General features: G+C 41.6%; 1 protein-coding gene across 6 annotated transcripts in view; it reads left to right on the forward strand.

Moving 5' to 3' along the window:
• asph (aspartate beta-hydroxylase) overlaps positions 1-14,974 on the forward strand; it is a 31,193-nt gene extending 16,219 nt beyond the window's left edge. For 4 of the 6 annotated variants that reach the window (XM_080034539.1, XM_080034543.1, XM_080034544.1 and 1 more), the window contains 8 exons: positions 2,145-2,228; positions 4,920-5,000; positions 5,486-5,571; positions 5,766-5,813; positions 6,784-7,576; positions 11,333-11,383; positions 11,518-11,565; positions 12,411-14,974. In XM_080034539.1, the coding sequence (XP_079890665.1) occupies positions 2,145-2,228; positions 4,920-5,000; positions 5,486-5,571; positions 5,766-5,813; positions 6,784-7,576; positions 11,333-11,383; positions 11,518-11,565; positions 12,411-12,418 (1,199 nt within the window). In that variant the 3' untranslated portion in view covers positions 12,419-14,974. The remainder of the gene's footprint in view (positions 1-2,144; positions 2,229-4,919; positions 5,001-5,485; positions 5,572-5,765; positions 5,814-6,783; positions 7,577-11,332; positions 11,384-11,517; positions 11,566-12,410) is intronic. The other 2 variants (XM_080034541.1, XM_080034540.1) reach the window with 2 other exon arrangements.
• The last annotated feature ends 10,413 nt before the right edge of the window (positions 14,975-25,387 follow it).

Raw genomic sequence — 25,387 nt, forward strand, 5'->3', positions numbered from 1 at the left:
CAGCAGTTGGCCATCATCCACGAGCGAGTGGAGGCCAAGAAGCTGGCCAAGCTGGCCCTGGCTGAGGTCAGAGAGCTCCTGGCCAAAGAGGAGGAGGACAAGGGGCTGGAGCTGGGAAGGAAAGAAATAACAGCCAAGGTGAAGGAAAGGGTGGCTACCAGGCTGAAGGAGGAAGAGGAAAAGATAGAGAAAGAAGAGATGGAGAAAGCTTTGGAGAAACTAAGGAAAGAGAAAGCAAAACAACTGGATGAGAAAATGGAGGAGGAAGAGAGCAAGGAGAAGGAAGGGGAGAAGTCAACGAAGGGAGGGGAGAGAGAGGAGAAGGGGGAGGAGGAAGATAAGGGGAGAGGGAAAGAATCTGCCAAAGAAAAGAGAAGGAAAGGCAAAGCTAAGAAATGAAGTCAGAGATGAGGCTTAAAGGGATGTTAACCTAAGGCAGTGTTGGCCATTTTATCAACTACAGATGTCTACTGACAAAGTATCATAAACTGTTGGGTCAGATTAATGTTACTTATTCTACTTGTTTTACTTAAATTCCTGATTTAAATTAAAATGATGCATGTTAAAAACTTCATGTCCAGATGCTTGTGTTCAGACTGCATTCAACAGAAAAGTAGATGTTTGGCTTCTTTTGCCTAATTAAGGTAAAAAGGAGTTTGTAGATTTTTTTAAAATTTCTTTACATAGACATTTGCACAAACTCAGGTACGGCACTTTGATCTAAAGATTTCAAACCCAGACCTATGTGGTCTTTGCAGAGACGAGTAGTTACCACTGTTGCATGTTCTTCTCGGTAATAAAGTGGTGCTAAGGTCAATTTATCGCTTACTGTAAATTATTTCACTACATTAAAACAATATACATGTGCAGTTGAGTTTTTAACCCAGCACATTTAAAAAATAAAAAAATAAAGATAATGGCAAAGTATTTGAATTGGGCACACGGGGCATTAAACAGTGGTCTGCTGAATCGCTTGAAGGGGGGCTGAAAAAAGTCATTTACACTTAGCCTGGCTAGTTATCTTTGAAAAGTTTTAATGCACCCTGTGTTGTATTTACTTTTGGCCATGGGCTTGAGCTAGCTAGTTAGGTAGCCAATTATATTTTAATTCTACCTGTGGAAGGGAAGATCTCCTGGGAACAAGGGCCAAGTAGTGAAGGGACACCAGCTTAGTCGGTGTGCAGTGTTAAGGGCCCAACATACTTGCTTCGTGGTGTCCACAGACTTAGAAGTTAGCGGTACCCATATGCACAGTTGCATTCCTGCTCCAAAACAAGGCTTGCACCTGTCTGCATCGGTGCACGGTTACAAACGGTTGACGGTTAGGGACTGATGCCGATTTTTACATCACACATATGAGAACTTGCTTCCGTGGCAAGTATGAATTGGCCTTTAGTGCTGTGCTGGACATTGATGTGGATGTGAACTAACTATTCTGGAATCACTAGTATAGATGTTGTAACCAGCGTCCATTTCGTCAAGTTTTTGTTTTGGATTATCGAAAAGCTCTATGGTTTGCGAGAGGCACAACAAATGCTTCAGTGTTGATTAAGTTGGCTATACTTCAATGTGCATAACCATGTTTACATTTGACTAGATTTAAAACATAAGGGTTATGTAACCCATCAATCGTGCCATAAAATTTGAGTTTTTCAAAAATGTAGGGAGATTTGTGTTCCACTAACAAATGTTTTCTTTTGTCAATAAAGTTTCTGAATCCTTTCTAAGTGTCTTTCTTAAGATCACACTTTGAATCTCTATGACTACCATCCAATTAAAAGCTACTCTGGTGCAAAAATATCAAACTGTTTTTGGACGATGATAAAGTACTCCTTAAGCACACTACATACATTTTTTTTTAAATCATATATAAATATCTGTTGAAATGTAGCCTTGTCAGCTTAAGATGGACCACAATATGACATTGTGTTCATGGAGTCTGCAAAAGAAAACCCAGGCCTTCATAGATGGTTTGATAGGAAGTGTTGCTTCATGTGAATGAGTTCACCAATGTTCATGTTTTTTGCTTACAATGTACTGTTTAAGTTGATTCTGTGCATTACACACAAACACGGCCATGTCCAATGTCACACTGTATGCGTTTACATGTTTCCTGCCATCAACCTGTGCATCATCTCATGTAGGGCTGAAAGAGAAGGCCGTTGTCGTCACTTACGGTCGCGAAGAAGCCGCTGCCCCCGTGGAGACTCCTGAACCCACACCAGAAGGTACCAAATACAAGTTCATTTTACACACAAGTAACCGGCACACTCTCCTTCCAGTTTCAGTGGTATTCACTATTTTTCAGGAGAGCCGCACTGACAGGACAAAGTCAACAGGAGAGCCATTTTTACCGCAAAGTATCTAAAGCTATAAATCCAGTCATAAAGCCGGATATAAAAGCAACAGGCAAGATCAAGGCGCAATGTTATGATGAAATAAAAGAGTAAAAGTATGTCCCAATAGTATGCCTACTGCATCCTAGATTATTTTTATCGTCGGATGTAGCATGTAGAATCGAAAAAAGAAAGTATGTGATTCGGAACGCAGGGACAGTATTTTTTTACTGCCATGCAAGCCGCAAATAGAAGCTGCGCAATGAGAAACACTGTTGTAGATTATAGAGAAGGGGAGCACATATTTCCAGTCTCAACAGCCTGGCAGCATCAGATGGATAGCAAAGCCTCAGTCTGTGTCTGGTGTCAAAGGGCTTTGTGTACTGTTCATTAGGTTTCAGTTTCATGAGGTTGTTTAGATCTTACAGGAATAGTTGATTTTGATTGCTGCTTCACTCTCGAGTTCAAGACAAGGCGACATAAACAGTTCTATCAAAAGTGCATGCATTTTTGAAGAAATGGGCAATCGTCACTAATTGCTAGTTAGCTTATCTCAAATAATGGTAGTCAATAGGATGCATAAGCCTTTCCACACAATAGTCAGATGGTAAACTTTACAACATAACTAAATGGTCCTGTGTGCTGGTTGGGACTTGTTTATTTACCACCTGATGTTGCGCTCTAAATTTTAGAATTGAATTGAACTGGAAGGAAGCTGCGCAGTGCACATGTGCAACAATTGTGGATGTGCTCGTCAACAAAACGTGTTTTTAAAATACATGAAGAGGGGGGTGCTTGTGGTGTAGTGGTTAGAGCCTCCCGTCCTCATCGCAGCAGACCCAGTTCGAGCCTGACCCTGTCTCTCCAAATCTGTCTAATAAAGCAAAAGATGCCAAACAAATCTTTAAAATGACATGAATAAGACAACATTTTGTGCACAACACAATGTGGTAAATGAACAAGTCACGAGAAGAACACGTGACCGTTAAGAGAAGTTTTAATGTTTATCTGTTGGCAGAGGCAGGCTAACGCTACCCATTGACTACCAGTTTTTGAAATAAGTAATGAGCGGCCTTTGCCCATTTCTTCTTCACAAATGCAGGCACAGTTAAAGGAATGGTTTCTATCGCCTTGTCTTGAACCTGAGTGAGGCAACAAGCTAAAAATAAAAGATGTTGAACTATTCCTTTAGGTGACACCTTAAAGTTCCATTTATTTTGTTCACGCAAAGCACTAGGTGTAGTTTTAATTTAATTTAGGTAAAAATAGACGAGTAGTATATTCTACTCGGCTGTTGCCTACTGTAGAGCTTGCACCTCAACAGTCATCTGAACCAGTCGTTTACTCCATCATCCCAATCTCCCCAGGGCTCAATCTCCCCAGGGCTCAATCTCCCCAGGGCTCAATGTTCCCAAGGCTCAATGTTGCCAGGTTTATATTGCACCAAATAAGATGTTCCTGAAATTGGTGACTAGGTTCAGGCATCACAGCTGGGGGGTTAGGGTTAGGGTAAGGGGACAGGGAGAGGTTAGAATAGGACTGAGACAACACGCACGCACGCACGCACGCACGCACGCACGCACGCACGCACGCACGCACGCACGCACGCACGCACGCACGCACGCACGCACGCACGCACAGACATACTACCCTGTAGGGCTAGCCCGAATACCATTTTAAGGTGCCAACACACTGCACACCGCCGCGCGGCGAGTTTACATAGAAAGTCAATGTATTTCGCGCGCCGCCGCAGGAGTTGAAAATATTGAACTTTTTGCCGCCGGCCGCGCCGCGATAGCCAATCAACGTTGAGCTCCTCCCGAAGTCACTCACTTCGGGACGACGGACAGAGGAAATTAAGATGGATGAAAACATAATAGTCACAGTTTGCTCCCATAAGTTCTGTGAATAGCCTATGTGTCTGTTGCCTGCTGTGTACAGTTATCAGTTTTGCTTTATGAACCAAGTTAGCACCGGTTAGCTTGGGTAAAGCACCATCAGCACAGCAGACTGGTGCTCTCAGCACTGGTTAGCGCCAGCATATCCTTAGCGGCCGGCGGCGGCGGACACAATATGACCCAATATGATCACGTGGCGCGGAACCTGCGATTCGCGCGGCCAACTGCTGCGCCGCGGAGTGCAGTGTGTTGGCACCTTTACAGGCTTCAAATACTCGTTGGATTTTCTGAGCGAGTATTCGAATACTCGTTCTTAAAAAAAAAAAAAAAAACATTAATGATCCCAAATTACTCACTGAAATCGAGTGTGAGCCGAGACAGCAAGCCCAATGTAATTGCTAACCGACTAGTATTTTTGTTGCAGACTAGTGAGACAGCAAACGTTTAACCTACTAGTAATGTGTGTCCCTATTTAAAAAAGAGAAATTTAAACCAGAATCAAACACATGTAAGAATAAATGGAGGAGTTACATAGAATTAAAAATATTCTATTCAGTGTCATACGTTTGTCAAGGGGCCATGTAAAGTACAGATACCTCCTTAAAGGTTTAAAATATTATGTATTTGCAAGATATGTCACTGCCTATTGATTCTCATGCATAACCCAACCCCTCCTTCTCCCTAGCTATCATTGAGCCTGAGCCCGTGCTTTTTGAGGAGGTGATTGAAGCTGCTGTTGCAGAGGACTACTCGGCACCACCACCAGGTAAGCGCATTTGTATTGTATATGTGTGAAGGCCTTCATGTAACGGTGAAGGCAAAACTGGATTTCATCAATGCAGGCAGAAAGTTATTTAATGCAGAGAAATTGGATTTGTCACACTACACAACACTACTCAGTGCACTTGAAGACCCAATGTGTTGTCTAGCACTACTGCATTTTAAAGGTAATTTCAGTGACGTGGTGTTATTGTGCTGAATGAACAGTATAATTACTTTATTATATAATGTTTTGCTTTTGAAGTGCCTTGATGATATTGTAGAGCATGAACTGAAGGCTGTGTAGTTCTGACATGTCATCTTTCAAAACTAGAAGTACTCCATTGATCACCTGATGTTAAATGTGCAGTTGTGGTTAGTGGCAGTATGCAATTTAAACTCTGAAGTTGTCAGTGTTGTGGCTCTCACCAGTATAATGTGTGACCTGCCTCCTGAAGGAGAATCTTTACAACTCTGTGCTTCTCCCTCTAGAGCCTGAACCTGAGGTAGAAGCTGAGCCTGAGGTGGAACCTGAACCCGAGCCTGAACCAGAGCCTGAGGTTGTGGAGGCCGCTGAGGTTGGTACAGGCCTAGTTGATCATTAGAAACCCCTCAGTAGAACTTGATCCAACATATGGACAGCAGTTTTGAGATGCGCTTTCCTTCCTGATCTTTTTAATTAATTGGAGAGTCCGTAAGCTAATTGGTTAAAAATGTGCATTTATTCAAGTGTGAAAGTGTTGATGACATTTAGCTGATTATTCCTTTTCAGGTTATTGAAGAGGATCCAGAGGTGCTGGAGGAGGAGGAGGAGGAAGTGGTATGTAGTTTGTTATGCATTGCATCATAATTGCACACCGATGCCATATTATACTTTTATCTGCGTGTGTTATGGGATTGAGGTGTTAGGAAGGCCTCTTATCTCTTCTGCAAGATGAATTTAAAAAGATTAGCACAACTTGAGGTTTATTTATTAACTCTTCACTTTAAAAAAAATTTCACTATCAACCTACCAGGAGAAGTCCATGTTTCAGTAGAACTCAAATAATCCCCATTGATATGTCACAATAAACAGCAATTGCCTCAATTGCCTTAGGTGCTTTGATCCTGGTCAAGCATGTCTGTTGTTTTTAGTTCTTAAAGGTGTTAAGGAATAACAGTTAAAAGTAAATGAATGAAAAGATAAACGTATGTCTGTCACGAATGAAAGAAATGTGTCTTTGACATGGCAGGCTCAAATGTATCCAACTTACCTGTATCAACAGACTACTAGTGTTTCAACCAGAATGTCTGGTTGAAAGAGGATCTACTGGTTTTTGCACCTGTGATATAAGTCGGCTCTAAAGTGACTGCTTATTGCGGTTGCCAATCAGAGCACTGGCTCATTAGAGAAGGTGCCAAAACCTCAAAGGGATTTTTTCATTCAAGATGGTTACATCACAACTTCAGCTAGTGGATTTGTTAATCTATTTTTTAATTTATTTACTTCTGGAAGATAACAAGTAAACATACAATTGCAGTAAAACAAGCTCCTATGTGGGGAAATTTTTACACACTAAATGTATTTCTTGTGCAGCCCTCTATTGCACTGGTTAGTACATAATCATAATAATAATTATAATTTAGCACTAAAAGGGGCTGTTGTGTGTTTGTTTTTTTGACCGCATGAAGGCAGAAAAATAGAAAATAGGCTAAAAAATCTGATTCTGTGAAATACACGCATATCTGTTTTTAACAGCTAAGAAAAATGTGAATCTTTTTCTAACCCTTAATAATGTTCCTTGATCCAGGCTGTTCGAGTTGAGGAAGAGCCAGCAGCTGAAGAGGCCACAGAGGAGGAGGAGGAGGAGGAGGCTGAGGCCGTGGAGGAACCTGCTGCGGTGGAGGAGACTGAGGAGGTAGAGGAGGAGATCGCTCCTGTGGAAGAAGCTGTTGAGGAACCAGTTGAAGAAGAGGCTGCACCTGCAGAAGAAGCTATTGAGGAGTTGGCAGAAGAGGAGGAGGCTGCTGAAGAAGAAGCTGCTGTAGAGGAGGAGGCTGCTGTCGAGGAGGAAGCTGAAGAAGAAGCTGTGGCTGTAGAGGAAGAAGCTGCTCCAGAGGAGGCTGCTCCAGCTGAGGAAGTTGTTGAGGAGGTGGCAGAAGAAGAAGCTGTTGAGGAGGAAGAGGAAGCTGCTGCTACAGAAGAAGCTGTTGAGGAACCAGCTGAAGAGGAGGCAGCTCCAGCAGAAGACGCAGTTGAGGAGGTTGTTACGGAAGAGGAGGTAGCACCAACAGAAGAAGCTGCAGAGGAGGCTGAGGAGGAGGTAGCACCAACAGAAGAAGCTCTGGAGGAGGAGGCTGTGGCGGAGGAGGAGGTAGCACCAACAGAAGAAGCTGTGGAGGAGGAGGCGGCAGCCCTTTCAGAGGAACCTGCTGATGAGCCCGCTGAAGAGGAGGAAGCTCCAGCACAAGAAGCAGTTGAGGATGTTGCAGAAGAAGCTGTGGAGGAGGAGGCAGCCCCTTCAGATGAACCCGCTGAGGAAGAGGCAGCAGACACAGAGGAAACTCCAGAAGAAGAAGTAGAGGAGGAGCAAATAGTACCAGGTAAACACACAGTGATAAGGCATACCAGTACATTTTGGACCCAACACATTGAGCTTAAAGATTTCTTTATTTTTTCTTATTTTTTATGATTATTTACTACTACTTCAAAAAAGGGGGACCAGAGAGTGTGTGTCGTATAAAGGGACATCACACTACTGAGCCTTCCTGATTAGGTCTACTCCAAGGTTCTGGAAAGAAGGCTTCTGCCAATAGTCAAACCTTGCATTGAAGAGGAACAATGAGGATTCTGTCCTGACTGTGGACCAACAGACCACTCGCTAGGAGAGTTTGCCAGTTTTGTTTTGTGGATCTGGAAAAAGCCTGATGATCTGGTCCCCTGGGACATACTGTAAGATGTTCTGTAAGAGTATAGGGTGAGGGGGTCACCTCAGGAACATCTGTACGTCCAAAGTGAGAGTTGTATCCGGGTTCTCAGCAGTAAGTCGGACTTGTTCTTGGTTGGGGGTTAGCCTTCGTCAGGTCCATAATATCCGTGGACAGGACATCGGGGTATAGTGGTGGGAGGGGTTGCAATTCTGTGGGCTGAGGTTCTTATCGCTGCTTTTTGCAGATGATGTGCTCCTCGTATAGTTATCGGCCTGTGACCTTCAGCAGTCACTTGTTCATGTCACAGCTGAGTGTGAATAAGCTGGAATGAGGATAAGCTCCTCTAAAGCTTAGGCAGGTAGGAATGATTGAGTCCTTACCGCAATTGAGAAGTTCCAATTCCTCTGGCTCTTGATTGCAAGTGAGTAGACAATGAAGCGGGTCGGAGCAGCAGGGGCAATTTGCACTAGTTTACCACACCATTGTGTTGAAAAGAGAGATGAGCTGGAAAAGGCAAAGCTCTCGATCTACTTGGAGATAGGCTGAGATCTCAGTCATCAATGAAGAAAGAGTAGGGCCCCTTCTCCTTTTGTGTAGAAAGGAGCCAGTTGAGATGGTTCGGGCTTCTGGTAAGGATGCCCCCTTACCGGCCGATCTTCGTTCCTACTTATGGTCAAAAGGCTTGGTTGTGTCCCAAATAACTAGATCGCTGGAACAAGTGGCCCAAATGGGTTTTCCTTAGGTGCTGTGTCTACGAAAACACGAAACGGTGCTTCACTATATCATTTACATGAAAACAGCAAACGCAGGCGTGAATGTTTTTGAGATCAACTCCCAGGGAGGATTTTTTGGAAAACGCAACGGTTTTGGTTTCTTGTAAACACTGAAACCATTTTCCCTGGTAACGCTGACGTCACGGCTCCACTTCACGTATGCGTAGTCTATAACATTTGCAGTCAAAATACCCACACGCGAGTTATAAAGTTAGAGGACAACATAACATGCAAAGTGTCTCCGCGGCACCATCACTGTGATCAGCGGAGAGTGTCGTGCAGGGCTCAAATATAACACACGCCAATTTAGTCTAAGCGATTAGTAAGTTATTGAGACCACCGGCCACTTTGGCTGGGGAAAGATTTGTGCTCTGCCGGTTTTTCTAGAAAAATAAACGTGTGTAGCTTCTATATGCCAGGGACACGGCTCTCTCTACATTAAAAAAACACTATCTATAGATCAGCGTGCAGCGGTTAAGTTACTGTTCAACAAAAGGAGCATTAAGGCTACGGCTTCACAGTAAAAGCATTTCACTGGCTAAACATTAATAGCATTTCACTGGACAAACGCGAGTTGACTTTTATTTTGAAGTACGCCTAACAGGAAAGTAGCCGCTCATAAAGCCCCTTCACTATCAGCATGTCTTCTGTTTTCACGAGTTCAATGCGGTGAAATAAGAGGACAGAAAGCGTGTCTTTTACAATACTTGTAACCCCAAGCTTACACCAACCGCTTTATGAACGTTAGTGGCATTAATTTTCGGTTACATCAAATTGTACCGGAAGAGCTATCTACTAAGTGTCACCGCTGACTATTTGCTTGGCATGCCTACTACAGCGATATCGGCCCGTTTCCTCTGAAAACGTGTAAGTGTGAATATTTAAAATAAATTGCATCTGAACAGGTTTTTTTTTTTTTTTTTTTTTTTTTTTTTTTTAAACCAAAAAACGGGAAAACTGTCACGTTTTCACCGTGTAAAGGGCCCCTTAGAAACTCGGAGTAGAGCTGCTGCCCCTTTTTGAACCAGTTGAAGTTGTTGTACCTAGTGAGGCCCCCAGTAGGTGTTCCAGGCACTTCCAGTTGGGAAGAGGCCCCGGGGGAATAGTCATGACTAGGTGGGGAGAGTATATCTCCACACTGGCCTGGGATACACCTTGGGATCATGTGGCCTGGGAAAGTGAGGTTGGATCCCCTACTGGAGCAGTTTCCCCTGTGAACTGACCCCAGATAAGCAGTTGAAGATGAGGATAAGGGCTTATTTTCTTGATGCAGAGTGTTGGCTGAGAAGGTTGATGACGCATTGAAAGGGAACTGCTCCAATTTTACTCATCAATGTCTTTGGAGTACAACTGCATATTTGATCAAGCCTAAATGTCTCCAGGGATGTGACTTGAGGCAGTGTCAGTTAAGGCTGAATTCTACAAGATATACTGAAACAACTTTATTGTGGGAAGAAATACGTTCAGTTTATTAGACCCCTGTAGCCCTCTATCATCTCTGCCTGAGGCTAGCAGCTCCATGCGACAATAGCAGCTACTAGCATTACACACCTGAATCTTGACAAGGAGGAAATGCATTAGCTAAAAAAAACTCCATGGTAATGCTATACTTTTAAATCTATATTTTTGCTTTACATCCTAAATGTTACAGGAGTGCGGTGATCTTAGATATAAAGTTAGTCATGAGCAAGTAGCACGCAGATTGGACCGTTTTTTTTTTTTTTTTTTGCGCTGACTGTAGCCTTATTGTCGGAAAGATTAGTGATATCAAGCTTCTCCTCTAAATCTTTGCCAGAGAATAAATGAGTGCATTTCTCCAACTTGACATTACATTTTTTTACATTACAAGGTTCACAATAAAATAGACTTAAATGAAGATAAATAAGACATGGACTTTAATTGGATTTCATGCCATAATTGTCACAACGCCTCCCGGAATCCTCTTTTGAACTCTTTTGAGAACTTGATTGCAGAACAAGCAATGGAAATGGGTTTTCTCAAGAGGGTGGCTGGCATTTCCCTTAGAGATGGGTTGAGATCTCATCGCTGAAGGAAGAGTAGGGCCCCTTCTCCTTTGCGCAGAAAGGAGCCAGTTGAGGTGGTTCGGGCTTCTGGTAAGGATGCCCCCTGGGCTCCTCTCTAGGGAGGTGTTCTCTCCACATCAAGCAGCTTGATGTGGCTTGGAAAAGGGATGTTTGGGATCCCCTGATGGAGCAGCTTCCTCTGCGACCAGACCCTGGTTGGCTGTTGAAGATGGATGAATCCAGTATTGTTTCCTTTCAGCTCTTTTACTTTTCTTTAGTCCACTATCAAAGACTGTTGCTGTGTAAGGGAAATATTCCCTGGTGACTGTGGTACTGAGGTTCTTGAGTTTCCATTTCTACCACTAATGCAGCTGCTCACACAGTGATGACAATCATAACTGAGCACTGATAACTGCACTTTCTACTTCAGCATACTATCTGAAGTGCAGGATAGAAATGAAGTGTCACAGGAAATCTATCACCTTAACCTAGAGTCTGCTGCACTGTGAACATTGGAGCTGAATCCTAGAAGGGCTTATGGTGTGTGTTGTACCAGGGATAAGTAATGTCTTAACTGGCTCTGTTCTGTGCAGTTGTTCATGGTTTTAATTTGTCTTTGTTTTGTTCCACAGTCACAGAGACAGAAGAAGTAGCAGAGGAGGTAGAAGAGGCAGCAGAAGAAGGTGAACACACCACACACTGACATCTAAAGGGAGAGATGTGCCGGATGTTTAGTTTGGCCAACCGCTAAGAAATGCACGTCATTATGTTTAAGATCTCATCTCTTAGTCTTATATCTGCATTTGTCTCTTTGCAGCAGCAGAGTTCTTTGAGACAGAGGAACAGATTCAAGATGAGCCCACAGGTAAATACTGTCTTCACCCAGCTTTATGCTTTTTAGCCCCAAGGTTGTCCATACCAAGCCCATCCATAAATGAATGGGCCAATTAAAAGTGGATTCTGGAGAATGCTTGTTCTCATAGGGCTCAGTCTAGGCTCTGTAAAGGGCATGTTGAAGATATTCACTGATTTTAACAAAGTGATTTTGACAAGAATCACTGACTCCACCTCGTTTGGCCAATAAATAAATGTCATTTATATTTGATCATCAAAAAGTTGTCAACTTTCTGAGGATGGACTTAATGTTTCAGCTGTCTTGTTGTTACAGTGTGTCTTTTATTTGGACGTGGTCCAACTTAAAGGCTGTGTGTGTATATGTGTAAACAGTGGCTGGGCTCAGAGATAGAAGCTGTATTCTCCTGCAGACAGCTGTTCTGGCCTCATGCCATTATCTTTGTGTTAGATAATGCTGCACGTCTGTTATCTCATTTCTACTGTCAACGTGGAACTGAGAGTCCGTTGCACTTTGGCTGCGTTTACACCAGAACACATTATCTGTTCTTTTTCTTACTAGAAAGCATGAGAAAGAATTGGTCTTTTCCTGGTGTTTCCTGAGAGCAGAGTTGTGCTGCAGTAGTTTAGCAGAACCCTCTCCAGATGGAGCACAGTGTTACATACTGTACTCCTGCATATTGGCCTCAGCACACTTCTCAATAAAACAAGTGGTGACTTTAATTATTACTACTATTTAACTTAACTATTGGTTAAATGACCTTCCTACACATACTGTATAAGCTAATACAGTATGTGTAGTAAGTATGTGCTTTAGCAACAAGATCCTAAACGACATCCTGTTTGTGCTTCCCATAGAAACGTAAAGGCTGCCGGGTCATTGTCGTCGTGGTGACGGAGCAGGGACCCACTGACGTTGCACCATCTGAGCACGCTCAGAGCAACGATGCACCTCGTCATGACAACACTCTCCCCCCCCTGTGTTCACACCTTTTCCCTCTGCTATGAATGTGTGCGATGATGGATGAATGCTTTACTATTACGGTACTCTGGTTTTTAGCCTTGTTCCTCTGTTCCCCCTTTCTGTTTTTCATTTCCATTTTTCTGGTCTGGGTGGTTTAGCTGTGCGTGACTGACCTCATGGTCCTGACATGTGAAGTGTGTATCTCCCAGAGTCTTGTGTCTTCAAGAGCTGTATCATCAAACCAATCTGGAACTTTATTTTGAAGGATCTGAGTCAGTTTGGCTAGTAAATTCTCTGTTGCAAAGTCAAGGGAAGCCAGAGTTCCTGACTGAGCCATTATTTGGCACTTTGGACTCACTTTGTCTATACAGTGAGGGATTTTGCCTTTGCAGGTTCACAAACTTCAGATTCCAAACTTGGGGTGGTGCATCTGAAGAATGTCTCCAGTCAAGCTGCCATTTCCAAACACTAGCTGCTGATGAAAATCGGCTTGATGGAGGTAAAATAATAACGTTTAGATGAAGTTATACAAACTTAACTTTACTTTGTTTTCTGCCCCTCTAATAAGGTGTGCATTTAGAAAAGCATCTGGTCTGTGTTTGGTTCTGGTCAGTGTTGTAGATTCTATGCAAAGCTGTTGAGATGTCTGTCACCTTCCCCCTCCCTCACCCCACCACCAGCCAGTTTATTTACCACTCAGTATGTGTTGACTCCAGGATGAGCCATGTGCTAGCACGAGAATTCCGAAAAAGGTGTGTGTTTGCGCGTGTGTGTGTGTGTGAGTGAGAGAGTGTGTGTGTGTGTGTGCGCACTCTCTTGTGTGTTGACAAAACTCTTTTGCTAATGAATCTTTTCTGTGAGCCGTAGATATCAGGATTTAGTTTGAGACTTTTAACTTTTAACTTGTTTTCCCTCTGGTTTTTTGTCTAACTACATTTACCTATGTTTGTGTGTTTCTGTAGTTCACTAGTTCGATTTTTTTTTTTTTTTTTTTTTCATATTTTAGGATATGATTGCCATGACCATCTAACTAGAATAAGCTCTCTTGCGCTTAAACTGTGATGTGAATTAGGACACGGTGTGCGGTGCAAAGCTGTGGCACTATGCTGTTGAGATGCTTTTTGAACACATTTAAGCTTGTGTGATCCAGTGTGAAAGATGTGCTCTCTCTCTCTGGCTCACACACGCTTAAATGTCATGCTACCGTGGTTAACGAGCTGACTAACAGCAGCTCCGCCGACCAACCTCTTTGTGTTCGTCATCAGTGGTCAAACTCCACTGCCTCATTCTCTCTGCTGAAAAAATGTAAAGCTGTGTGTTGTATTCACTTACAGGTAAACCTAGTGAAACATTGCTTTAGTCAGCGCTTTTTCCTTATGACATCAGAATTAGCCTTTAATCACTGATCCATAGCAGGGCTCAAAACAAAACATTTGAAGCCAAATCTGAGCTTTTTTTTTTTTCAGTCTTATTTTGAAAGTGCTGGGCAGATGAGCATCCCTTTGTGTCCCTGTTTTACATGTGTACCCACATGGTTTTGGCACAATGGCTGCAGCATTGTGGTTCCCATGATTCTGTTGTAATACTGACATACAATATGTAGGTCTGATGTAGAATACATTTAAACACTACTAAAATACTATTTGTGGAAGAAAGACTTAGGAAAACATTCCTCTTTTTTAAAAATGTGTATTTGGTGTCACAGTCCCACTTTGTCTCCAGTCCTCACATACTGTAACTGTCTGTTTTTTTTGAAGGGATGCAACACATTCCAGTGGTGTGCCGTTTTATTTTGTAGGATGTGCCGTTTTCTTTCTGTAACACTAGCTGTTTTTTTTTCTACTTCCCAACACTTTGTAAGTCAATGTGAACTGTAAAACCTTTTTAGACATTACAATCTTTACCAAGAGAGAGATTCTAGATTTTTAAAAGGAACATTTTTAAAAAGGACTTTGGGGAAAAAAACAAACTAATTTTTCTGAAAATGCTTAAAGAGCTTTTTTCAAAGCCATACGTTGTTTGTGACAGGCAGGATTAAAGGGGCTGTGATACTTCAGGACAAATAAAAAGGAAACGGCAATAACATTCAACCGGCCGAGCAACTGCGCTCATGACTAAGGTTTGATCAGGCGTCATGTACATGCTGGAAAAAAGGTTGTAGTGACGTGGTCCGCTTTGCTTCCAGACCAAGGAGGGGGCAGTTTTTAACTTCCCATGGAACCAGTAGACTGAGCTCCACACTGTTGAAGGGAAATAAAGGTGGGTGTGTGTGTGTATGTGTGTGTGTTAGTAACTGCCCACCTCTTAGCCTCACAGTGCTGTCTGCAGAGTGGATGCTGTGCTGCAGACCATGATGATTAAATTATTGTGAAGTAATGATGGATTGTGTAAAGCAGAAGTGAAGTGTCAGTTTTCTGTAAATGATCTGTTGCTGCAATAAAAGGTTTGGGACAACACAGCCATGCTTCCAGTCGTTTTTAAATATGTGTGTTGTATGTTGTAACCATTAGCCTTTATTCCCAAGTTGTGTCTGTCTAATGAGGTCTCTTAGGGCGCACTCGCACTAGGCAAGTTTGCCTGTTCCATGCTGCAGGAAGATCCCCCCTCCCTCCCTCCCCCCTCCCCCACTGGCCCGTGGTCACACTGCTCCCAAAGGCCGCGGCCCGGGCACGACTGCTCCTTCATACATACGTCATCACCAAGCGTACTCGCTGTCAGAGTTAGTAGAACAACAATGGGGAACAGTAGTCGTGGATTGCCCCAAACACCTCCGAATTTACTGGTATTATACAATTACTGCTAAATGCATACGCAGGTGGAGCAAAATCAATCATTTCTTAACTACCAGGGTTTTGCAAAGTATATCGTGGAGAGATGGGGGAAACAATTATTGAATGTGAAAATAACTAGTCAACAGTGGCAAAACGTGTGATACTCTACTACATGTTGGTGTGAATCTAGCTGTAAGAATCTTGTATGGTTTTTCACACCCCCTAAACAGCAAACATGTTAGACCAATGAATCTTCCATCATCCTGCATAAGGGCGGATCACAGTAAGACAAGGAGACATATGCAGCAGATCCTAGGGCTGCAGATACCATTGACGTGTCACTTTATTAGGTTGATTTACCAGAAGAAATACTCTGATCATCTTAACATGCTATGTAAAACTGTGATATGACCAGAGGTGGACTTGCCATAAGGCAAATGTAGGCAATTGCATCGCGCCTCAAGCTACTAAGGGGCCCATAAAATGCCTCGTGCATATATTAACTTATGGTTAATATAGTTCCTTTTTGTTTGTTTTACTTTACACTCTGGAGGGCCCATAATGACTAAAATGGCCCCTGTGCACAAACGCAGATATGCAAACTTAAAGGGCTTGATTTTTCTCTTTCAGTCTTCATTTGTACAAAAACTTCTTTCTGAGCTTCTGAAAGCTGGCAATAATGTATCAATGAGAGCCAGTTATGGTGAAACAATAAATATCTGTTAAACATTTCAATCTAACTCATGCACGCCCAGCCTGATATTGTAACCTCAGAGATTATTAATGGGGTAGGACATATAATACAGATTTGTATAAATATGTTTCATTCCATTTATTTATTGACTATTCTGATATTTTCTTCTTTAAAAAACAATCTGTGATAATGTGACAACAGATGTATTCAAATGAAATGACATGAGGGCTAATGTCTCTTTAGTGAAACAACTACTGAATATGTGAGAAGAAGCCCAGAGCAGACAGGTGGCTGTACAGGAGTCACAATCTTTAAATCAAGGCTCAAAACCCATCTGTACACCCTGGCTTTCCCTCCCCATTAGCTATCTGACTTCTACACTACTGTATATGTTTGTGTGTGGAAGTCCGGGTTATATGTATTTTGTACTTTTATATTTATTTTTTCTATTGTTGTTATTTTACCTTCATGTTGGCCTACTGAATGCACTATGTACAGCACTTTGGTCAGTGAAAACTGTTATAAATGTGCTTTTATAAATACATTTTACTTACTTACTTACTTACTTACAATCAATCTTTACTCATCCATTGAGTGTTAGAAACTGATCATGAGATGTTCTAAGTATATAAGTAGCATGAAATGGAAATGCAAGTATCTCAATTTCAATTCAATTCAATTCAATTCAATTCAATTCAATTCAATTCAATTCAAATTCAAAGAACTTTATTCTTCCGTTAGGAACTTCATATGTGGAGGAGCATCAGGGTACAACAGTACATACAATATACAAACACACACACACACACAGCATCAGCCCGTACTCGACATATGGCAGATAAAAACAATCTTTGCTTAGCCTATAGTGAATAAATAGTACCTCCATAGAGGAGGAGTAATAAATATGTTAAAAAAGTTATAAAAAAATAGTCCAGAAAAAAATATATATATATATATATATATATATATATAAAATAGAGAGAGGAGACAGTTCAAAAAGGGTTTTAGCCATTCAAAAGTCTAATGGATACCGGGACAAAGCTTGACAGGGCTCGGTTTGTTCTTACTGTAGGGGCTCTGTATCTGCGGCCTGAGGGTAAGAGGCAATACTGGCTGTGTAGAGTGTGTGTGATATCCAAGGTGATTAGTGTTGCTTTTTGCTTAGTCCTTTTGTTGTAAATGCTGATGAGTGATTCCTGCTGTTGTCCAATTATTTTGCTGCTCAGTTTGTTGATTCTGTTGAGTGGGTTCCTATGGATGTTGGACAGTGCTCCAAACCAGGAAGTGATGTTAAAGGTGATTATGGATTCAATGAAGCATCTGTAGAATGCTGTCAGAACGGATTGATGGACCTGGAGTTTGCGGAGTTTCCGAAGGAAAAAGAGACGCTGCTGGCATTTGGAGTGGATGGTATCAGTGTTTGTTTTGAAGTTTAGTTTGTGGTCGATTATTGTCCCAAGGTACCTATATGTGTCAACCCTCTCTATCGGCTGGTTGTTGACAGTCAGAGTGGGGAAGATGGAGGGGGCCTTACGGAAGTCTATTATCAGTTCTTTTGTTTTGGTGATGTTGAGATCAAGGCAGTTCTGCCTGCACCAGTCTGAAAAAGTGGCCAGTTCAGACTGTAACTGATCAGATGAATTGGTGGAGTCCATGATGACAGTGTCGTCAGAATACTTGATGTATGTAATGTTTGGGTTTGTACTTCTGCAGTTGTTGGTGTAGAGTGTGAAGAGAACTGGTGAGATGACAGAGCCCTGTGGAGCACCTGTAGAGATCTTTCTGGATGAGCTGAGGTGGCCGTTAACTCTCACTCTCTGGTGTCTGCCTGTCAGGAATGAGAGCACCCAGAGTATGAGGTGGGGATTGACATCCATCTGGGTGAGCTGTTGTCCCATTAGATGGGCTTGCACTGTGTTAAAAGCACTTGAAAAGTCTACGAACACCAGCCGTAGAAATGACTTGGGCTTCTCAAGGTGGGTGTAAGCTCCATGTAGAAGTGTTAGTGTGGCGTCGTCTACCCCTCTGTGACGTTTGTACGCAAACTGAAGCGGGTCAGAGTAATTACTGACCTCTGCCTGTAGTTGTATGAGAATTAGCCTCTCAAAGCCTTTCATGACTAGGGATGTTAAGGCCACAGGTCGATAGTCATTGTCACAGGTGGGGTTACTCTTTTTAGGCACAGGGCAAATATATCAAAATAAGTCAAAGTATGTCCCAATAGTATGCCTACTGCATCCTAACTAGATTATTTTTATCGTCGGATGTAGTATGTAGAATAGAAAAAAGAAAGAGTATGCGATTCGGAACGCAGGGTACATCATGGTTGACTTGCTCCCTCTGCGCTCAGAGGGTCAACTGGAGTTCTCAGGGTTCTGGAACATTACATGACTATCCTTCATCATTCTGCTCATCAGACAGGCCATGGCTTCCAGCAAAAGCACTGGGTCATGTGACTTCAGCCTCCAAGTCTATTGGCTGAGACTTACCCTGAGTTCTATTAAAATGCCTTTCATTTGGGGATATAAAGCACATAGGATCTCAAAAGCCCATCTTCAGAAACCCAGGGAGCATGGCGGACTGGGGTTACCATGTTTTTTACATTATTACTGGGCTGCCAATGCTATAGTCATGGTGTATTGGCAATTTACATATGAAAAAGACCTTGGAACTGATCTGCCCCCCTGGTTGGCCTTTGAAAAAAGCCTGGCCCCAAAACTTCTCTTCCTGCCCTCCTTTTCTCTTCTCCCAGACCGCCTGCCTCCTTTAGAGGAGACCACTTTACCTTGTCCAACGGTCAGAGAATTTGGAACCAAATTAGGAAGGCCTGTGAACTATCGAGCACGACCATACATGCCCCAATCTGGCATAACCGTGCCTTCCCCCCATCGTTCACAGATTCAGCATTCAGAGATTGGAGTCTGAAGGGAATAGTAACAGTTGAGGACCTTTATATAAATGGTCACTTTGCTTCATTTGATCAGCTAGTATCAAAGTTTTCACTGTCGAAAGCTCAATTCTTCAGGTATCTACAGGTGAGGAATTATGTCAGACAGAATATGCCATCCTCTGAGTCCCTGCCCGCAGATGACTCATTGTCCAAAACTTTGCTAGGCTCACCAGAAGCTAAAAACCTGATTTCATCTTTTGTGGTAATATTTTTAGACCGGCAGGACAAATCCACTTTAGAAATAAAGCAAGCCTGGGAAAAAGACTTAATCATTGGAATTGCTGACGATGTCTGGGAGGGAGCGCTAAAAAGCATAATATCCTGCTCTACAAACTCGAAGCTTCAGTTAATTCAATTTAAGGTCACACTTAGATTGCACTATTCTAAGGTTAAACTGCATAACATTTTCCCAGATCTTTCGCCTTTATGTAACAGGTGTAAGATTACAGAGGGTACACTTGCTCACCACTTTTGGGAATGTCCAAATCTTTACAACTTTTGGTGTCTTGTTGTATTTCAATGGTATTCTAATGTTTTAAATGTGTCTTTAACTCCTGATCCGGAAACCGCCCTGTTCGGACATTCCACAGCCCTGGAAAAATTGGACCATAATGCACGCACAATCATGGTGTATGGCATGGTAATTGCTAAAAGATGCATTCTAAAGCTGTGGAAATCGGACTTGGCCCCTCAGTCCGACTCTTGGCTGAGGGAACTGGTGGGCATTTTACATGTTGAGAGGCTGAGATTTCCTCGCCGTGTGGGGCCCAGTGCTGCAGCACATGGGGGCCTGAGGTGTCTGCCCCCTTGGCGCCACCTGCAGTGGACGTGAGAGGTTTGCCCCAGTTTAATTTAATTTTTAATTTTTTTTTGTATTTCTTGTCTGTTTGTGTGAGGGAGGGGCTGGGGGTTGTGTGTGTATTGTATGTGTCTACTTATTCTGTCTTTTTGTCTGTATGGAAAAAAAACTGATAAAACCATTAAAATATAAGTTTAAAAAAAAAAATCGCCCAAATAGGATACTGATTTCGACACTAAAAATCTCGGCCGGATGTAGTAGACATCCGGGTCTTTCTAACCATCCTAAATCTGGCCACAAGAATCGGGACATCCTAAATCTTTTTTCTACCATACTAAATAGTAGAAAGTATGCCATTCACTTGAGAAGCGTTTCAACTCTGAGTCCCATGTCAAGTTCACCCAACCAAAGTGACTCAGCCCCAAAACACAGAGCAACAGCAGAGTAAAGAACACACAGCTCCCTGCTCTACACACTACACCGCCAGCACTCCCATCACTTCCATCTCTGTCTCATAACCAGGGCCGCCCATAAGGGGTAGGAAGTGGGAAAGCTTTCTAGGGCCCAGCCCTTGGGGGGCCCATGGTCTTCAGAGGCCAAGAACCTAACTAAGCCTAACATTATTTTTAACAGAAATATTCACTATAACCATTTAAAACTTGCCAATATCTACTCCTCTGCTACCCTCCGCTTTATGTCCGTCCTGTGTGCACGGCACGCTGAAAAAAAGTCGCTAACACCAATTTTAAAAAGCCTGGCTCAGAGCCATTAGCTGTTTATATTTACGATTTTGACATTTCGGGGAACGGGCTGGGCGGGGCACTGGCTCTGAGAGACAAATATTAACGTGGTTAGTATAAACATAAACAAACATTCGCAAAGTGTTCGCTAGAGATTACCTATGCCTTTTAAACATCATAACATGATGTACTCCCCCACCCTTACCCAGGGCAGGTGGACTGGGTACCACAAAACTGAGCTGAGGGGGAATGGAGGCTGGCCAGGGAACTTGTATAACTTATAATTTGACCCATTATGCCTGGTTGGCTTCCCACCTAGTTGTAGTAATGTGTTAATCACAAAATAAATATCAATTTGTTCTCCCAGGAATTGTAGAATCTTTCAGCCCAGGATCCATTTAATTTGAACTCTCAAAATATAATCCAGTCTTGAAGAGCTTTTTTTAAATTTGAGTTACAGTAAAACTATTTATTTGATGAATTCAGGTGTCTCCATATCAGATAAATGTAGTTCTTTAATAAAATTATGCATTAATTTCCTTTACTTTCCTGTATGCCATATGGTTACAAAATTTGGTTTTGATATATTGTTTTTGTTGTACAGTTTTGGCATATGGATTATTTTACCTGAGTCGTTCTGCTACTTGTGTCTGGGTGTTATTCAATGAATTGTGAAAAGTATTTGGACCCCTCAGGTAAAACAGAAAACAGGTGTACCCTTTGTTGTTATTCTTCATTCTTATAAAGTGGACAGGGTAATTATTCTGTTATTTTCCTGAGTCTACAAAGAGGTTTAAATTCGTAACTTACATTTTTGTGTTAAAGAATTTCCCTTTGGGGACAATAAGGTCCAAAGTCTTTGATCTATGTCTTCAGGTTGACGCCAGCAGCCAGGTACAATTTGAAAACATTTCCATGAGTTTCATGTCACCTACTGAACATACATAGACCAGACCCAGGTGTCACACCATAAGGATGTCTGACCAGTTCTTTACTGCACCTCAGGGGCGGCCCGCAGCATTAGGCAATATCTGTGACAGTGTCATTTGTTGTTGCCTGCTCCTGTGATAAACCTAGTGAATACTCAAGAAAACCAATGTTATTTAGTAAAAATATGTTGAATATTAAGCAATTGCGTGAGTTTTAGGGTAAAACAATAAATGTGTAAGTAAGTCAGAAATGTGCTACTATTTTTGAAAATATATACAGTATAATAATCACAAAAGAGTCCTTTTTCAGGGGCCCAGCCATTTGTGTGGGCGGGCCTGCACATAACCAACATGTTTATGTAACACATGGTGACATACAACTGGTATGATGGATTGAACGAAAAGCCGTTATGTCAGGGGAATGTGGGAGTGCACTGAAACCAACACTGGAACATATAGCTACTTTAAAAACCTAAAGATGACAAGAGTCCTCTGTCTGTCTGCCTTTTCTCCTTTTCACTGTGCTTGACTTGATGCTCTGATGCTCTGTTATTACAGGCTGTGGTGAATACTTTGTTTGCATAATAATGGGATATTTTGGCAATTAATTTTACATTGATTATTATTATTTAATTCAGTGTATTGCTACATTTGTATGTGTATGTATCAGCTGAGGCTGAGCAGATAGGACGTTCGTCCACTGGTTGCAGGAATGGTGGTTGGATCCCCCGTCTCCCCGCCACATGTCCAAGTGTCCCTGGGCAAAAGACACTGAAACCCAAGCTGCTCCAAATAGTTCACTGTGTGTGTGTGTGTGTGTGTGTGTGTGTGTGTGTGTGTGTGTGTGTGTGTGAATGAAACAAACTATGTGAAGCGCAGCACTATGGAAAAACGCACTACCATGAATATATATATATAATATATATATATATATATATATATATATATATATATATATATATATATATATATATATATAATATATATATAATATATATATATATATATATATATATATATATATATATATATATATATATATACACACACACAATGAAATAATTGGAAAGACCGGTTGTTTGTCTCAAATTAAACGAGTTCTAGTTCAATATCAAACACAGGGCAGCCTGGCCTCAAAACGTCTGTGTGGCCATTTAATAAATCAGCAAAACTCTTTATCATCTTCATCATTTTAGTCCAATATCAAAAAATAGCAATTTGGCTCAGGGGGGGCTTCCAAACCTGGACAGCAATATAACATCTGCTGTCCTCGGACTCTGGACTGGTCGGAGGGGGCCTGGGGGATTTTTCCATCAGTGTGGTGGTATCTTTAAGGTGGGGGGGGGGGGCGCTTACCACTGACACCAAAGGTCCACAATCTATAGCTGCAGGATGAATGATTAACTATTTTATCATGTCAGAAAGGACATATGATAAGATGGAATTGGTTGAAATTTGAAACCTCAATGTGATTGGCCAATAGCACACTGTGGAACATGGTCTGTACATGGGTTATAAAAGCAGGTGCTGTGTGTAGAAAGAGCTGAGCTGTTATATAAACTTAGCACAAAAAGTAAGAGTATTTTTCTTTGTTGTAACAATGCTTCTTGGCAACACGTCTTATACAGTTAAAAGCCTGTTTATTTTGCTTTTACATGGTGCCACATTCGTAAGGAAAATGGGTAACACTTTACAATAAGTTACACAAAATTATTGTAACTAATACATATTTATCCATTACCTATACCTACATATGTTTTTTTTAGTAACTACTCTATAGATTTGCATTACCTATTACATAGTTTATGCAGTGGCGAACTTAGCCATTTTGGGGCTCCAGGCGAACAGTCATTTGGGGGCCCTTGTCTAATGTACGCATAATGAGATGATACTCCATACAAACTATACAATGCGGACTGACGTTTCGCTTGGATGTTATTTAAAGTAACGTTACTTCAAGAGAGTAATTAATGCTCATGAAGAAGTTAGTGGCAATATTTCTTGCTCCACTAAACCTGATTATTAGCCAACAGTTACAAACCGTTAGTAAAGCTAACACAATGTAGCATACTCCTCCTAATAACACAAGGTTTTTCGTGTACTCTGTCGAAATAAAGGTGGTGTTTTGTCCACTTTCATTCTCAGATATTAACTGATTTAGTGCATTGATGCTATGAAACGGTGAATACATTTTAGTAACAACCACAACACTTTTTTTCAACCAAACATGTTGCTTGTATGTAATTATGCCTAGCGACCAGTGTGGTTGTGGTAATGATGATGGCCACAGGAGGGCGTCTGCACTCACGCTGAATAGGATTTAACTGATTGAGAACTATTGGACTGACTCGTGGGTGTAGTACCTGATTGTGGCCACATGAGGGCAGTACAGAGGCGTCATTACAAAGAGATTTATGTCTTATTAAGTTCCTCTCACTGAAAATAGACAATAAACAGTTCTTAAACATCCGGCAAATATACATATAATATAATTTATAAATATAATCTTTAATTTTTCCTTCACAATTGTTTCATAGAGATGAATTAAAGAGAAATTAAAAAGTTATTTTTTTATTACATTAAGTGTATTGTGTGTGTGTGTGTGTTTGCGTGCGTGAACTATTAATACTTCAAATATAGTATTTGTGATCAAATTAAAAAAAAAACATAATAATATTCTTAATTTTAGACATCTTTTGTTTTTATTATATTTTTTATTCTTATTTTTCAATGATCGTCTACAGTCAGAATATTCAAGGCATTTTGTGCACAATGTACAAATAGCAAAAATTGCAGTAAATGTACATTTACAAGCTCTCTCTCTCTCTCTCACACACACACACACACACACACAAATGCCAGTGTTAATGTTGAATTTTTGACTGTTTGAAACCTCATCAGGACAGTATTTTTCAAGTCAAATACTAGTGGGGCATTTGTGTATTTTCAGCATACTACAATTGACATGCCTCTATTATTTGTGTGTTGGTACAATAGCATTCTATACTCCCAGTTTTAACCGATACATTGTAGTCTAGTCCTTTGCTTGGTCCTGACTGGTTTTACTAGTTTAAATTACAACCAGAGGAGTGCACACTTCACATCTCTGATATTCCAGAGATTATTATGGCTATGAAAGCCGTATTTTCAGCTTCCTTCAGATACACATTCACGATTTACTTCTACAACTGTATGAACGACTTTACCAGCTGACTCCAAAAATGATCGTTAATACACGTCAGACATTCTATATTTCTTTTGTTTGACTAACTTCCTTTTTTCACCACATACTACTCACTCTCTTGCTCCATCACGCACGCACGCACGCACGCACGCACGCACGCACGCACGCACACACGCACACACACACACACACACACACACACACACACACACACACACACACACACACACACACACACACACACACACACACACACAGAGGAACCTTCCAAGTGGTGTAACAGTTTTATTCAGCAAGGCTCGGCTTATGGCAACTGCAACACGACGCAAAACAAAAGATTACAGACACACTGATGGAAGGACACACACACACACACACACACACATATGCATGTCATGTCACAGACAGGGGGATACATCAGTATTCATCCAGTCAAATATTGAATACTGTTAAACTAACACTACAGTTTAGCTTCACAGGACATGTACTTTTCTAAATGATTGTGACAACACTTTGTTAAATCATTCTCTAGCAGTGGGTTGTATTAAATCAGCCATTGCACAGACAGATGTTGCTGTTTGCCATTGACAGTGGTGAATGGCTTTGTGCAAAAGTAAAATATGAAAAGTGCTTGACTGACTAACTGTTAGACCAGCAGGATATGTTAGGACTGTTTACAGTCTGGACAAAGTGACGTTGTTCTGTTCTAAAAGCTGGCAGCTAGCAAAGAGACCACATGATGTGTTGTTGTGAGCAAGTCAGGAGAGACACACGCACACGCACACACACACACACACAGTTGTG

This window comes from Ammodytes marinus (genome assembly GCF_949987685.1).
Source record: "Ammodytes marinus genome assembly, chromosome: 9".
In the NCBI taxonomy this organism is placed as follows: domain Eukaryota; kingdom Metazoa; phylum Chordata; class Actinopteri; order Uranoscopiformes; family Ammodytidae; genus Ammodytes; species Ammodytes marinus.